The 15,490-nt window shown below is 41.4% G+C and overlaps 1 protein-coding gene across 9 annotated transcripts in view; it reads left to right on the top strand.

Annotated features, from left to right (window-relative positions):
• DTNB (dystrobrevin beta) overlaps positions 1-15,490 on the top strand; it is a 239,585-nt gene that overhangs the window by 155,806 nt on the left and 68,289 nt on the right. For 7 of the 9 annotated variants that reach the window (XM_042933506.1, XM_042933505.1, XM_042933507.1 and 4 more), the window contains exon 10: positions 6,849-6,926. In XM_042933506.1, coding sequence (XP_042789440.1) covers positions 6,849-6,926 — 78 coding nt within the window. Of the gene's footprint in view, positions 1-6,848; positions 6,927-7,088; positions 7,176-9,203; positions 9,598-15,490 lie in introns of those variants that run through there. The other 2 variants (XM_042933512.1, XM_042933513.1) reach the window with 2 other exon arrangements.

A 15,490-nucleotide genomic window follows, 5' to 3' on the forward strand; every position in this document is an offset into this window, starting at 1 on the left:
CCGAAGTCAGCCTCCCAACCGACTGAGCCACCCAGGCGCCCCAGGTCTTTCATCCATTTTGAGTTTATTTTTGTGCGTGGTGTAAGAAAGCGGTCCAGGTTCATTACTCTGCATGGAGCTGTCCAGTATTCCGAACACCATTTGCTGAAGATTGTCTTTTTTCCATTGGATATTCTTTTCCTGCTTTGTCAAAAATTAGTTGGCCATACGTTTGTGGATCCATTTCTGGGTTCTCTATTCTGTTCCATTGATCTGAGTGTCTGTTTTTGTGCCACTACCATACTGTCTTGATGATTATAGCTTTGTAATACAGCTTGAAGTCTGGAATTGTGATGCCTCTAGCTTTGGTTTTCTTTTTCAGGGTTGCTTTGGCTATTCGGGGTCTTTTCTGGTTCCATACAAATGTTAGGATTGTTTGTTCTGTCTCTGTGAAGAATGCTGGTGTTATTTTGATAGGGATTGCAGTGAATATGTAGATTCCTTTGGGTAGTAGCAACATTTTAATAATACTTGTTTTCCAATCCATGAGCATGGAATGCTTTTCCATTTTTTTGTGTCTTCTTCAATTTCTTTCATAAGCTTTCTGTAGTTTTCAGTGTATAGATTTTTCACCTCTTTTGTTAGGTTTATTCCTAGGTATGTTATGATTTTTGGTGCAATTGTAAATGGAATCAATTCCTTGATTTCTCTTTCTGCTGCTTCATTATTGGTGTATAGAAATGCAACCAATTTCTGTGCATTGATTTTATTTCCTGCGACTTTGCTGAATTCATGGATGAGTTCTAGGAGTTTTTTGGTGGAATCTTTTGGGTTTTCCACATAGAGTATCATGTCATCTGTGAAGAGTGTAAGTTTGGCTTCCTCCTTGCTGATTTTGATGCCTTTTATTTCTTTGTGTTGTCTGATGGCTGAGGCTAGGACTTCCAACACTATGTTGAATGACAGTGGTGAGAGTGGACATCCTTGTCATGTTCCTGACCTTAGGAGGAAAGCTCTGTTTTTCCCCATTGAGGATGATATTAGCAATGGGTCTTTCGTATATGATTTTTATGATCTTGAGGTATGATCCTTCTATTCTTACTTTCTTGAGGGTTTTTGATTGAGAAAGGATGCTGTATTTTGTCAAATGCTTTCTCTGCATCTATTGAGAGGATCATATGGTTATTATCCTTTCTTTCATTAATGTGATGTATCACATTGATTGATTTGAGGATATTGAACCAGCCCTGCATCCCAGGAATAAATCCCACTTGATCATGGTGAATAGTTCTTCTAATTCTCTTGATTCTTTTAATAACTCTTGCTAGTATCTTGTTGAGAATCTTTGCATCTATGTTCATCAAGGAAATTGGTCTGTAGTTCTCCTTTATAGTGGGGTCTTTGTCTGGTTTTGGAATCAAGGTAATGCTGGCTTCATAGAATGAGTTTTATCTCAGATGCGATTGTGTTTCAAAACCCCACACTTCAGAGACCCCTGTGGCTTGGACCCCCGCCGACTCTCTGGGGGAGGGTCTTGCTGAGCAATGGCCGGGTGCCAGCTTGCCCAGAAAATGTTCCTGCAGTCTGACAGCAGCAGAAGTTCAGAGATTATGGCAAATCACAACACACAGCTAGCATGAGGTTTCACCACACTCTGGCATCTTTGTCCCAATACCAGCAAATGTGGCTGCTCTATGGGGTCCACTAGGACCTTTGCCTGTGGGAGGCCATATGACCTCTACCAAATGCACTCCATGCAGGGGAACCGCTTCTTCCCGCATGGCACCTGTGTGACAGAGCCCGCTGCCTGCTCCTGGAGATTTGCCCTGGTTCCCCACCAGAGCACCACCAGGACTGAACTCCGGAACTTCAGACTCTGTGCTCCACTGTTTTTAGAATCCTGATGCTATTGAAAAGCACTCCTTGCTTCCTGTCCGTGGTTTTGGGGAACAGATTTCTTGTTCAGTCACCTGCAGGTGTTTTTACTCTCTCTCTCTCTTTCTCTCCAGCTACTCTCGAGGGAGTGTTTTTCTTGCACTCTCCCAATACACCATACTCTCCCCCTTTCTCTGTCCTCTGTCTGCAAAAACAGCTCCCTATGCTCCACGGCTTTTCTCTCCCCCAGTTCACCTCTCCGCACTGGGTACCTGCCAAGTTCTTTGGCTCAAGTTATGCAGATTGTTGTGTTAATCCTCAGATCAATTTCCTAGCTGTGTAAAATGGTTTGGTGCTGATCTAGCTGCATTTCAGGGATGAGACAAGCTGAGGGTCTCCATGCTACCCCTCCATCTTAACTTGAAAGTCCATAAATGATTTTTAAAGGGGGTATGCATTAGGAAAAAAGTCCTTAGGGCACCTGGGTGGCTCAGTTGGTTAAGTGTCTGACTTTGGCTCAGGTCATGATCTCATGGTTCGTGGATTTAAGCCCCGTGTCGGGCTTTGTGTTGACAGCTCAGAGCCTGGAGTCTGCTTCAGATTCTCGCTCGCTCTCTCTCTGCCCCTCCATTGCTTGTATTCTCTCTCATAAAATAAATAAATAAATAAATAGATAAATAAATAAATAAATAGCTTTTTTAAAGAAAAAACTCCTCTTTCTCCTCAAGATTCAGGTTCATTAAATTGAGGGTAGAGCTTGCATATCTTATTTTCAAAGCTTCTCAGATGATTTCTATGCATACCCTTGATTAAAGTCAGTGACTTATTCACATCCTTTTTGGGTCACCTTTTCAAAGCCCATCTATTGGTACATCATCCTTTGGCTTAAAAGCTTTCCATGTTTCCCCCAATGCCATTGGTATAAATTCCAAACTTCTTAGCTTGTGGTAGAACAGGCTTCATTCACATCCTGGCCCTAATCTACTTTTCCAGAGGCATTTTCAGCTATTCCTCTTCAAGTGCCTTTGAGTCCAGCCAAATAAGTTAAACCCAAATATGCCATGTACTTTTGGGCTTCTGTGCCTTTTCCCATACCATTTCATCCATCCAGGGTACCTTAACTTTTTTCTGTATCTGAGAAACTCCTCAGTGTTACTTCAGCCTCACTCCCATTGCCCCCCTCCTTTCCTCCAAGAGTAACTGCTCTTCTTTGACTCCTCAATTTTAGCTGCTTTCACTATTTTGCATTATGATGATCTGTTTATATACCTGTCTTCATCAATATGTAGTTAGGTTATTGGGATGAAGATAGCCTTACTTATCTTTTGTGAGTAGGTACCCAGGAAGAATGCTTCTTTCTTTTTGATTAAGATTTTAAAAATTCTCTCCATGTCTTCTTTTGTATCGACTACTTCTGCCTAGCAGATTGCCTTCTGTCTGTATCATCCATCTATCTCCTCAAAAAATTGGCATGTCTTATGAACAAAGAAGGAACCTCCCAAATTTGTACGAAGAGATGGTTGGTGGTCATTTGGGTATCAGGGAACTCATTTGTGTCTAAGGATGCCTTGTTGAGATCTTCATCAAAGGAAGATATAAAACATCTGGTGACATGTTCAAGGTATTCAACACGGTTTTGCACGTTAAAGAAGACCAACAAAGCTGATCTGATGAGTTGTGTCAATTCTGCCTTGTAAGTTTCTGAAACTGGTACTATTAATGTCTACTTCACACCTGGAAGCATTTTTTCAGCTGTGTCCTACTGGCCATATGAAAAAAATTTTTAAGCCAGAAGTCATTCTTGGTGTATTACATCTCCTAGGACCACATCTGAGTTGTTGGTTTTCACAGTGAATTGTGGGTCTAGTGGTAGATCCTAAATAAAGACTCCCTTTATGTTTTCAAATTCCTCTTTCATCTTGGACTATGAACACATAGTACCTATTTCTCTGGGAAAATGTGCTAGAAGTTCACAAAGGGTATGAAGTTTTGGGGGGAGTTAAGATTAGCTTCCAACTTACAATGTAGTCATTACTGTCTGGTTCTGAGGTTAGAGAAGAGGCTTTGATGTATGTGCTAAAAGATAATAATTGAGCATGGGGCCCTTTGTTTGTTGAGCATCGACTCTTGATTTTGGCTCGGGTCATGATCTCACAGTTTGTGGGATCAAACCCGGTTTGGGATTCTCTCTCTCCCTCTCCCTCTGTCCCTCTCATTTGCACTCTCTCTCTGTGTCAAAATAAATAAACATTAAAAGAATGATAATAATTGAGCATGCTATCTGCCAAGAGATAGAGATGATTGTTAACAAGTCTTGTGGCATCAGACCAAACAAAATACTACAAATCATGAAATTTTATCACATGGATCCATGTGTAAGAAATTTTTTAAAAAAATTTTTTCTATTGTCATTTTTCCTCTGAGAATGTCAGAAAGGAAATTGAATGTAGTAGTATCTTCAATATTGAAAAATACTAGGTATCTGTATTAGTTCTGAAAGCATGAACATGTCCTTATCTTATTTGGGAAATGGGTCACTAATAATAATATATTAAACGAGCAAAAAGCCCATTCTGTTTTCAGGACCAGAATGTTTCTGGTGCCCTCAAGGATGAAAAGCTGTGATGTTGGATTTGTTTCTTTCATAGGAATTGTCTCCTTGTTCCATTTGGACATTTAGTCCATTAGAACTAGAGTTAATCTCTGTTCATTTTTATTATTAGCCTAAAATGATTGATTGATTGATTGATTCATTGATTATAACTCAGCACAGCTACTTGGCATTAATAGGCTTGAAAGTGTGGGAGGCAATATTGGATATCTGCCTGGAAGATAGGTGGGGAAATATATAATGTAGAATTAAATTCTAGCCTAGAAAAGCATATTTCAGTTCTGAATGTCTTACTTTGCAACTTGTCACATAAAGGGAGGAATGTGTAATAAATAAACATAGTACTGTGGCTTAAAAGTCAAGAGACCTAAATCTGTTCCCTGCAAATTACTTTCCATTAATCCTCTCTGTTAAATGGAAAACCATTAAAAATATTTCCCAGGGTGCCTGGGTGGCTCATTGGTTGAGTGTCCAACTCTTGACTTTAGCTCAGGTCATAATCTCAGTTTGTGGGATCAAGCCACATATCGGGCTCTGCACTGAGAGCACAGAGCCTGCTTGGGATTCTCTCTCGCCCTCTCTCTCCCTCTCTCTCTCTCTCTCTCTCTGCCCCACCATGTGCTTTCTCTTGCTCTCTCTCTCTCTCTCTCTCGCTCTCTCTCAAAAATAAATAAATAAATAAATAAAATATTTCCCTACCCAGAAATAAAATTGGTTAAAAAAAAAAAGAGGCGTGTATAGATAGATATAGAGATAGGTAGGTAGGTAGTCCTTGGCTTAACCTGAAAATTTTCCCTTGCGTTTTTGAGTGTATTATAAAACCTGCAAAACAGTAAAGGCTCTGGTCCCTTAATATTCACCAAGACTTGCTAAGTATAACCTCTACAAAATCACTTTACATAATTAACTCAGCACTTAAATATAAGGAGAAACCAGGAGCTAGTTCCCAAGCACCTAAATATGAAAGAAGGACTTTTTTGCTTCACTTTTTGGCTTTGATGGACAAATTTCTCTGAAAAGTACTTCTTTCAACTTAGGAAAGGAAGTGAGAGATTTCCCAGGAGTAATATTTAGCAATAGTCATGTGGCTCCGATGCAAGACAGTAACCCTTTGTAGCTGAACTTGGTGGGGAGGAAGAAGAGCAAAATCATAGATTCCTTTTGGTAAGTTTGGATTCATTCTTTTAAGACTTTCTCAAAAAGGAGCACTAGATCTTGAGTCCAGAAAACCAGTGCTACAGACGAGTTATCAAATGTACTTACCTTAAAATTTAAATTTAGATTATGTTATAAAAGAAAGCATTCTAGGGGTACCCAGGTGGCTCAGTTGGTTAAGTGTCCAACTCTTGATCTCAGTTCAGGTCTTGATCTCAGGATTGTGAGTTCAAGCCCCACATTGGGATCCACAGTCTGCATGGAGCCTACTTTAAAAAAAAAAAAAAAAAAGCATTCTGATTAGAGGATAAGTATAAAATATGGATTGATTGTTAAGATTCTAGTAAAAGAATTTAGTACTTAACAGCCTGTTTTGGTAAAAAGTATGCAAACTAAATCCATCTTGTTCATCTGTGATCTTCCCTTTCTTGCCGATGACAAACGTGTGCTATGGCTATAGCATCTTTTGGCATCAGAGTCTCCCCATCACCTCCCAACTTGCTCCTGTGTTTACGTTGGTCTATTTTGATGGGCTTTTTCCATCATTCTTTTCTGCCCTCCCCCTGTGCCCACCTGCCAGTTTCTTGACTCTGCTGTGCTGCCTTCCTGCCCATCTCTTCTTCCATCACGGGCCCATTTTTGACACATTGTCCTTCTTTCTGTTCCTGCTTTGTCTCACTCCCCTCCTCAGGCTTGCACTGTGCTGTCACCTGATTCGGGTATGCCCAGGAAACCTAATCCTTTCCACTGCCCTCATCATCATGTCTGTCCACCCAAATCTAAGGGAAGACAGTGAACTCTAACCAAATCAGGAACAACGTGCAAGTTGCCATTGTGACCCTCATAATATACCACAAACGTCAAACACCTCGTAACCCTGGAAACACCTAAGATACAAAGATACTAATTAAGTAGCAGAACTCAGCCTCTTGTGCACTAAAACTACGGAACAAAATCCGGCGAAATTATATCCCTGTCATGGTGTGTGTGTGACCAGTCGCTCCTCTTGGTGCAGTGCAGCTCTGTGGTCCTTTGGCTTTGAGTGAAAGAACCCTTCTTGTTGAGTTTGCTTGGGCTGCACCTATCCATCTCCACCCTTCCTCCCTGTGAATCCTACTGTGCTTATCAGAAGCAATGATAGTTGGTTCCTTTGCCCCTATCACTCTTTCATTTGTTTCCCCGGTCCTGTTGGTAATTATTAATACAATGTAAATGTCTTTCCTTTCAGTCCTCCTCGTCCTCTGGCCAACATGAACGACACCATGGTGAGCCACCTGTCCTCTGGGGTGCCCACCCCCACCAAGAGGTATGTAGGGCCTACGCCTCAGTCACTGCTCAGAGTTGGGTACAGGCCTGGCCGGGGAAGCAGAGATTCCACAGGGCAGAATTCTCCTCCTTTAACTGTCTTTTAAAATTATTTTGTGATTTTTTTTTTCTTCTTTTTTTCCCCACTAACTCGTAAATGTAGCACCAAAGGAGTCTGCTTGTGAGTGGTGCCTGAGGTGGAAACTCTTCATTTGTGACAAGCAGTGAACACAGTGTCAAAGCAGATTTGGCACTTTGGAAAGCCTCTTCTTTAACATTAAATAATATTTTGATGATCATGAATTTCAACAATTTTGCATTTGCATTCTTTAAATGTTGAAGATCACTTCTGCTTCTTGATTAGACTGTGTAAACTGAATTAATCCCTGATAATTCTCCTAAATCAATGTGTATATGATTCATAAACATTTAAGTTGAAAAGCTTGGGTCTTTTAGTTTTACAGAGAGTCTCCTTTAGGGTCCTACAAGGAACTAGAACTGTGTAGTCCTTTCTCTTCTTTATTTAATTTACTCTTCTCCAAAATTCTCTCAGGCAGGACTTAAAAGAACTCTATAAAATGGCTTACTCTCTGTTTGATTTAAGCTGTTCCATAATGAGAGTATTGCAGAAACTCCCTCAAAGGCACAGCCATTAAAGAATCCTTTCTAACAGTCATCACCCAAAAAAGAACAAAAAAACAAAGACATTCCAACCAACTCCCCAAGTTCTTCCTGAAGAAAAACTACTTTGTGCCATATGTACTGATTGCTTTGGATTAATTCAGCTATAGAAATGTCATCTGCTTAATAATACTGTGACTTAACATATAATATATGATACTTAAGATCAACTGTGTTTGTTTTCATTGGCTAAAACTCCTGGAGCACTCTTTCCCAAACTTGACTGCTGAGAAGATTCAAAAGAATCACGTGGGTCAGTTATTAAAAATACAGTTTTCTGGGACCACATCAGACCCAGTGGATCCTGAGATCTTGAGAAGTTACACCTCTAACAATAAGTATTCCAGGTGATTCTTATCATCAAGCAAGTTTGGGAAAGAGCCTTAGAAGGAAGCTATGGAGTAAACTGGAATAGAGGATTTAGGGATTAAATCAGAGTGACCTGATAATGTGTTGTCCACTAGGAAACTCAAGACGACCAGGTAAGAATCCTTGCCTACAGCCTTGTTGAGACACTACCGCTTCTTCTTCTTTTTTTTTTTTTTTCCATGTTTATTTTTGAGAGAGACAGAGACAGAGCATGAGCAGGGGAGGGGCAGAGAGATTAGGAGACACAGAATCTGAAGCAGGCTCCAGGCTCCCAGCTATCAGCACAGAGTCCGACACGGGGCTCGAACTCACAAACTGCGAGATCGTGACCTGAGCCACCCAGGCGCCCCCCTTACCGCTTCTTTTGAGCAGATTTGAGTGGTATTCTTGACTACAGCATAGACTTGAGCCTGACTGGCTGCCTTTAAGTCCTGGCTCTCACCTGACCTTGAACAAGATTTTTATCTTCTTTTTTTAAATATATAAAATGGGGACAATGATAGTGTCTACCTTGTGGGGTTATGCGAAAATTTAAGATATTGTTTTCACTATTTAAGAGGTAAACTGATGAGGGGTGCCTGGGTGGCTCAGTCAGTTAAGCATCTGACTTCGGCTCAGGTCATGATCTCACAGTTCTTGAGTTCAAGCCCCACATTGGGCTCTGTGCTGACAGCTCAGAGCCTGGAGTTGCTTGGGACTCTGTCTCCCTCTCTCTCTGCCCCTCCCCCGCTAGTCCTCTGTCTCTGTCTGTCTCAAAAAATAAACAAACATTAAAAAAAATTAAGAACTAAACTGATGAGAGAAGAGGTGGTGAAGAAACAATAACTTATAGATGACACTCTTTTTAGCAAAGTCTAGTAGACTTGGTCTACTAGAGGTGGTTCCTAGAGGTGGTTATCACAGACTTTGTAGGCATTGACCAGCAGAACAAAGGCAGCCAGAGCCCTTAGCAGGCCAGAACGGAAGACTGAGCGCTATAATTTATTAAGAAGAGTAGTTGCCATATGGGAACAAGATGCTCCCATCCTAACAATTTAGTCCTTAGAATTTTAGATTTCATTTATATTCAGGATGAGATTATGATGTAACACGTGGGCATCAATTGCATAATCCATAGATTTGGCTTTTTGTGGCCCAAGTTACCAAACCAATGTAAATTTCCAACTAGTATTCTGTTTACTTCCTTAAGGATTCATCAGTTTTTCTTTTTTCCTCCAAATGTCATTAGACGTGTGTCTCCAGAGTCTGGTGAAAGCTAGGAACCCAGCACATCATCCCAGTCATACAGAACCTTCCTCTGCTGGGGCAGAGAATACTCAAGGAGAATAAAGCTACTCTCCAGAATTAAGAAGTTTCCTTTAGGACTCAGCATACGACATAAATCACTGAATCAGACAAGAACATGCACAGTAATAAAAATGCAGGAAAAATTTATGAGCTACAGTTTCTGTAAGAGCTACAGTTTCTGCCTTTTCAGGAGGCAGTGCATATGAAAGTAGTGATAGCTCCAAGGGTCAAAAATACTATGTGAGTCCAAATAGAAGATGCTCACAAATGTAAGAGTGACTTTTTAAAGAAGAAAAACTTATCAATGGCAAAGATGCTGGCTGTCATGTGAGATGCTGTGAATTATGTTCCTGAGAGGGTCCACTGTAGGGATTTGCTCTATATAATATTCTTCTAGTATTCCTATATTGAAATTTCTATAATTGGAAAGAAATTTCATCTTTGCTTTAGACTAAATAGTTCCTGGAAATTTGCTTTCTTTAAAAAAAACCAGAAGAGGGTTTGCTGACTGGCTCAGTCAGTTGAGCGTCCGACTTCGGCTCAGGTCATGATCTCACAGATAGTGAGTTTGAGCCTTGCGTTAGACTCTGTGCTGACAGCTCAGAGCCTGGAGCCTGCTTCGGATTCTGTGTCTCTCTCTCTGCCCCTTCCCCGCTCATGCTCTGTCTCTCTCTCTCTCAAAAATAAATAAACATTAAAAAAATTAAAGTAAATAAAATAAAATAACGTGAACAATGTACTTAAAAACAAACAACAAAAAACTTTCAAAACTTTAAAACAGGCTTAAAGTCTCCCCCTTCTACTGGATTTCCTCCAAGGCTTGCTTCTGTCCCTCTTTTTCCCCAGGGTTCAGAATGTGAATGGTGGTATTAGTCTCTGGACTAAGGTACTGTATTATTTTATTTATTCATTCATTTTTATTTTGAGAGAGAGAGAGAGAGAGTGAGCGAGCCGGGGGGCGGGGCAAAGAGAAAGGGAGAGAGAGAATCCCAAGCAGACCCTGCTCTTCCAGCACAAAGCCTGACACGGGCCCAGACCCATGAACAATGAGATCATGACCTGAGCTGAAACCAAGAGTCGGATGCTTAACCAACTGAGCCACCCAGGCACCCACTATTATACTGTTTTAAATCATTACATATATTCAGACCAATATCAAAAATTATGCCAATATATTCTAATGTCTTCTAAAGCCTTAGCGTTATTTATGAATATTTAAACTTTTACAATTCTGTGGGCAGTTCATATAACTATGGCAGTAACAAAAACTTCCAATATGACACTTTTTGCTTTGTGCATTCAGTTGGTGTATTAGTATTAACTCTTTTAACTTCGTGTATTAAAATTTAACTTAAAATGCACAAACCCAATTAAGCAAGATGAAAAGGTTGTAAATGAACTGCTCTATAGCATTGTGCTCGTAGTTAGTACCAGGTAGATCTTATGGTATGTGTTCTTACTATAGTTAAAAAAACAAAAAGGAAAACAAAAAGAGACAAACCCACAAAGACAAAGGCAAAAGCAGAAAGCAAAGGCAGAAGTGTCCACGGATCACAAAAGTAACTTAAAAGCCGTCGGGATGTCTATCTGTGGCTTCTCCATCTCTTGGTTAGTCACAGAATGCCATCTTCCTTCCCTACTGCTGCGAAACATCTACTTCTCAATACCGCCGATGGCTTCAGATGCACAGCCACAGCGTTGGCACTCAAGAAGTTATGCTTTTCCTCCCTTCGATTAGAAAACTCCAAGGAAGGGTTCTCAACTGTCCTGGATTGGATTACTGCCCACCCTTGTGTATGTGGTAGGCCACACCCATTGAACCTACATCATCAAAACAGAGGAGGGAGTGTGTCCCCAAAAGATGGTCATACTGTCAAGAACAGAAGAGAGAGATCGTGGGAAGGACAAATAACAGAGGCTGTTGGCAGACCACCGTTTTGCTACCGAGCACACAGATGTGTGCAAAAGTATATACATATACACACCTTCTCATACCGGTTTCCTCTCCTAGGGTTTTCCTTCCCATAATGTAGCATTCCACGTACAACTGCAAATGGGTGCATGCCTCTCCCAGGAGTCTGTCCACGTGCTGTAACAGCCCTGGACCCTGGTTACATAGATTATGTCCATTCACCCAGGTCAGGTCTAGGTGTGTCTTTCTATGACTCCTTATCCCCTCCTGCCCTGAAGCAAATGATAAGTTGTAAGCACTTTGCACCCAGTCCACAAAGGTAGAGATCAGAAAGTAGGAGAATTGTAATTCGGACAGCGGGGGGAAAAGGGAGGTGACGGAAAACATGGCATATTAAGCCACATCTGCTGTGTTTCCTTGTGAAACACCACCAAAATGACAGTGTGGGGATTATTTTGAGTAAAAACCCGCAAAAAAAAAAGAAAAATGAAAGAGGAGACCATACCAACAAGAATTTGGAAGCAGCAAAGCAGGTGGGTGAGTGGAAAGAGATTTTACAGACTGGAGAAGACTACAGCGTAAGCAGATGGGGAGAGGAGCCCAGAAGAAGGCCCGCTCCAGGAATTAGAAGGCAAAGGGAGGATGCAGAGCGTTTAGCTGGTAGTCTGTACAGGAAGCGCTTCGAACCACAGACTATCCACATGACTGGGTAATTGTCCCTACCCCACTCTGCCAAAGAGTTGAGGTTTATATTTGGGGTTTTTGGAACAATACAGCCCCCACGAGATCCTAATTGTCTTCATTATCTCACCCTTGGTGGGCTGAAGCAACTGGCTTCCAGACAACCCATCTCCCTCCCTTCGTTCTGAAGACTTCGGGAAATCACTGCTCCATCCTGTTATTCCTCTCCGGTGCCTGGAACTCCAGCCATCAGGGGCACAAGATCGAGTCCCCACGATCCTTAAGATCACGGTTGAACCAGTTGCTTTTCGTAGTGGCCACGTAGCAAAGATAGATGTGTCCCCTCCCTGGGATGAAGTGTTGCTACCATTCATTCCTCAACCCGACTCAGCTAGTTCCACTCAGTGTTTCTCCCCACTTCTAGTATCAGTTTCTATTTTAGTCAGAACCCTTGGCTATAAGTGACAGAAGCTCAGTTTGGATGAGCTTAGGGAAAACAAGAAGATTTTTTTGGTTTTGTAGCCAAACTGGGGGAAGAAGAGCAGGGCTGTACGTGGCTGGGCCTCAGGGATGACCAGAGCCAGGGGGGCTATAACTCACTTAGGTGTTTCCCTGTCTCCCTCTGCTACCCTCATGCTCCTTGCTCCTCCCTGTTGTATGTCAGCTGATTCTTCCCTATAATAGTTACCTTTCACACAGCAGGGAATATATCCGTGAGACCTGTGTGTTCATATTTCATAACCTCAACCCTATAGCTATTGCCTTTCTCTTAGTTCCGACTTGGAAACTCCCAATGAGAGTTCTTTTTGATCCATCTTAGATCATGTTACCCATCCAGGGGTTTTCTGTTTGGTGGCCCTACCTAGATTACCACGGTTGAATGGGTAGGGGTCGGTTTTCCAAAGAAGGGGGTCTGCTCTCTGTGGAGAAGGTAAGGATGCTAAAGAGACATTAGCTATAGACTTCTTTTTTGGGTGATTTCTGAAAAAAAAATTGCATACCTAAGTAGATTATATCACTCCCGCATTAGCATAGATTTGTTTCAGGAGGCCCTTTTTACCCCCCTACCACCTCATTTTTATTTTCCTCAAATATTAAATAGTGCTTTCTAGTCTGTTTGGTTTATAAAGATGTATTGTGTGCCACCATCTTTGGGTAGCAACACGTAGATATTAGAGCCACTAATTCTAAGAAGTTACCAATTACTAGGAATCATAAGTAAAGGCACGATTTTATCAGTCAAAAATTTTTAACTTAACACATACTTCACAAGAAGGAGAAGTATTTTTTAAAGGCCAGAAAATGCCATGTTCTATATTATTTCTGAGATGAAGACACATGACCAAGTTAAGAGATGCATTGCACTATAATAGTATTACAATGGCTTTCTGAGTGGGTGCCAAGGCAAAGGTTTTATCTTGTTATCTACAGAATACTGAAGAACGACAGAAGCCACAATCTGTTGTTTTTTAGACTGACAGAAATATTGGCAAAACGAAGAAAGGAGGCAAACTGAAATTGGTCAAGCCAGAAATTATCCATTTGTGGACTCAGGCTATTGGTGCTCTTCCCTCCTGTGAAATGAGAGTGAGTTTGGTTGAAAAGCAAGAATTAATGAGGGTTTAAGCACGATCATGAAACAACTTAGCTTGCATGAATTCTTCATGAGAATCTGAGACAACACAAGAATTACTTTTTTCTCCAATCTATTTTTGAGAGACAGAAAAGCAGAGTAATTGAAAATTAACACATAATTTTATGTGACTGCAGGGTCCTCAGTGTTGGCAGATCTCCAAAGTCCATCTGATGGCCCAGGCAGTCAGCCAGGTTTTAGCTGCCTCTGGGTTGGGATTAAATTCCATTTCCATTCAAGCATTTAAGGTAAACCTTCAGCAGTTCTAACTCAGGTTAGTACAAACAGAAAGCTTGAGTATTTCCAAGTCCATACTTTAAAGCTTAAGGTTGGAAAATTGAAGCTTACAGAAGCATAGTAACTCCTCTCCTTGCACTGAAGTAATAGTTACCTCCTCTCATTGGACTGAAGCTGGAGGTCCTCAACCTGAGTAAGAATTACATCCATTATGGACTGTCAGCAGACCAGAGGGGAAGAAGGAACAGGTCTGGGGAGAAAAACTGTGAGTTCAGCATTGCGTGTTCAGACTGAGATGCCTGAGGGATCCTGAGAGTGATCCACAGAGTGATCCAAACTCTGTGGAGTTTGGATGTGGGGGGCCAAGGAAAGGAATAGATGATTCTCCTCCAGGTTCCTTTCTGGCTTACGGTACTTATGGTCGAAACACGGGAGGAAGATTTGGGCAGGAAGATAGCAAGATTATGTTGAATTAGAAGTGCCTGTGGGACACAGAGGAACCAGACCATAGCATGAGTTCTTGTCATCCAGATTCTTCCAGCTACCTCACATTCACACTAGCAAAGAGCAGGCACATACTCATCCAACAAATGTACAGAACCCACACACACACAATTTTACACATTTTTCACATTTGGAGGCTGTTAACTTGAGTCTCTTGACCATATCTGCTCTTAAGAAGCTGACTCAGTGCAGGGCACCTGGGTGGATCAGTTGGTTAAGCGTCCAACTTCGGCTCAGGTCATGATCTCACTGTTGGTGGGTTCGAGCCCCACGTCAGGCTGTGTGCTGACAGCTCAGAGCCTGGAACCTGCTTCAGATTCTGTGTCTTCCTCTCTCTCTGCCCCTTCCCTGCTTGCTTGCACTCTCTTTCTCAAAAATAAATAAGCATTAAAAAAAAAAAAAAAGCCGACTCCGTGCGGTATGCTGCTTTGTAGTGAAAGGGGTGTGCCAAAGGCTTGCACTTATAATGGAAATTCCTATAGCAATGCTGAAATTCCTATGGTGATCCAGTTTAACCATGGCTCTTCACTCCTTCTAACATCAAACTATTACAGTATTTTAACTTAGCCATAGTAAAGCAGATATTTAAAACAAATCAGTGCTGTGGTATAAATTCCTACTTTTTTCATGGATCTTACTAGGAAATCTCCAGTCTACTCCCCACCTCACCCCCAATCTAGTCCTTTCTTTCTTACCAGACATTTTACTGAAATGCAGATCTAATGATGTTACTCTCCTGGTTAAAACTTTCCAGTGGCTCTTTGTTTCTACAGCACTGTCCAATAGCATAGAAACCAAAATGGTAGCCATTAGCCAAGTGTGGCTGTCAAGCACTTGAAATGTGACAGAGGAGTGAATTTTAACTTAATTTGAATTAATTTGAATGTAAACAGGTACATGTGGCTAGTGGCAACACAATTCTACAGGATTAGGCCCACGTTCTTCAGTGTGGCTTTGGAGGCTGCTCCAAGGTGACGGTTGCTAGCTAGTCTCCCCAGCCCTACCTTATTTCATTCTTTTTATTTGGCTTCTACACCCAGAATTACTCAAATCACTTACAGTTCCCCAAGCAGGTTTCTGCACCTGCTCCTTCCTTTTTGTGCCTTCCCTTCCTTTTTCCTTTTATGTCCCTCTCTTTGTCATCTAATTCTTCCTTCTGAACTTAGCTTCAGCTCCTCCAGGAAGCCCTCCCTAACACCCTACAACTAGGTTAAGTGTTCTTCCTCTGTGATTCATAGCATGTTGTACATATCAGCGTATC

Source organism: Panthera leo, chromosome A3 (genome assembly GCF_018350215.1).
Source record: "Panthera leo isolate Ple1 chromosome A3, P.leo_Ple1_pat1.1, whole genome shotgun sequence".
NCBI classification, from domain to species: domain Eukaryota; kingdom Metazoa; phylum Chordata; class Mammalia; order Carnivora; family Felidae; genus Panthera; species Panthera leo.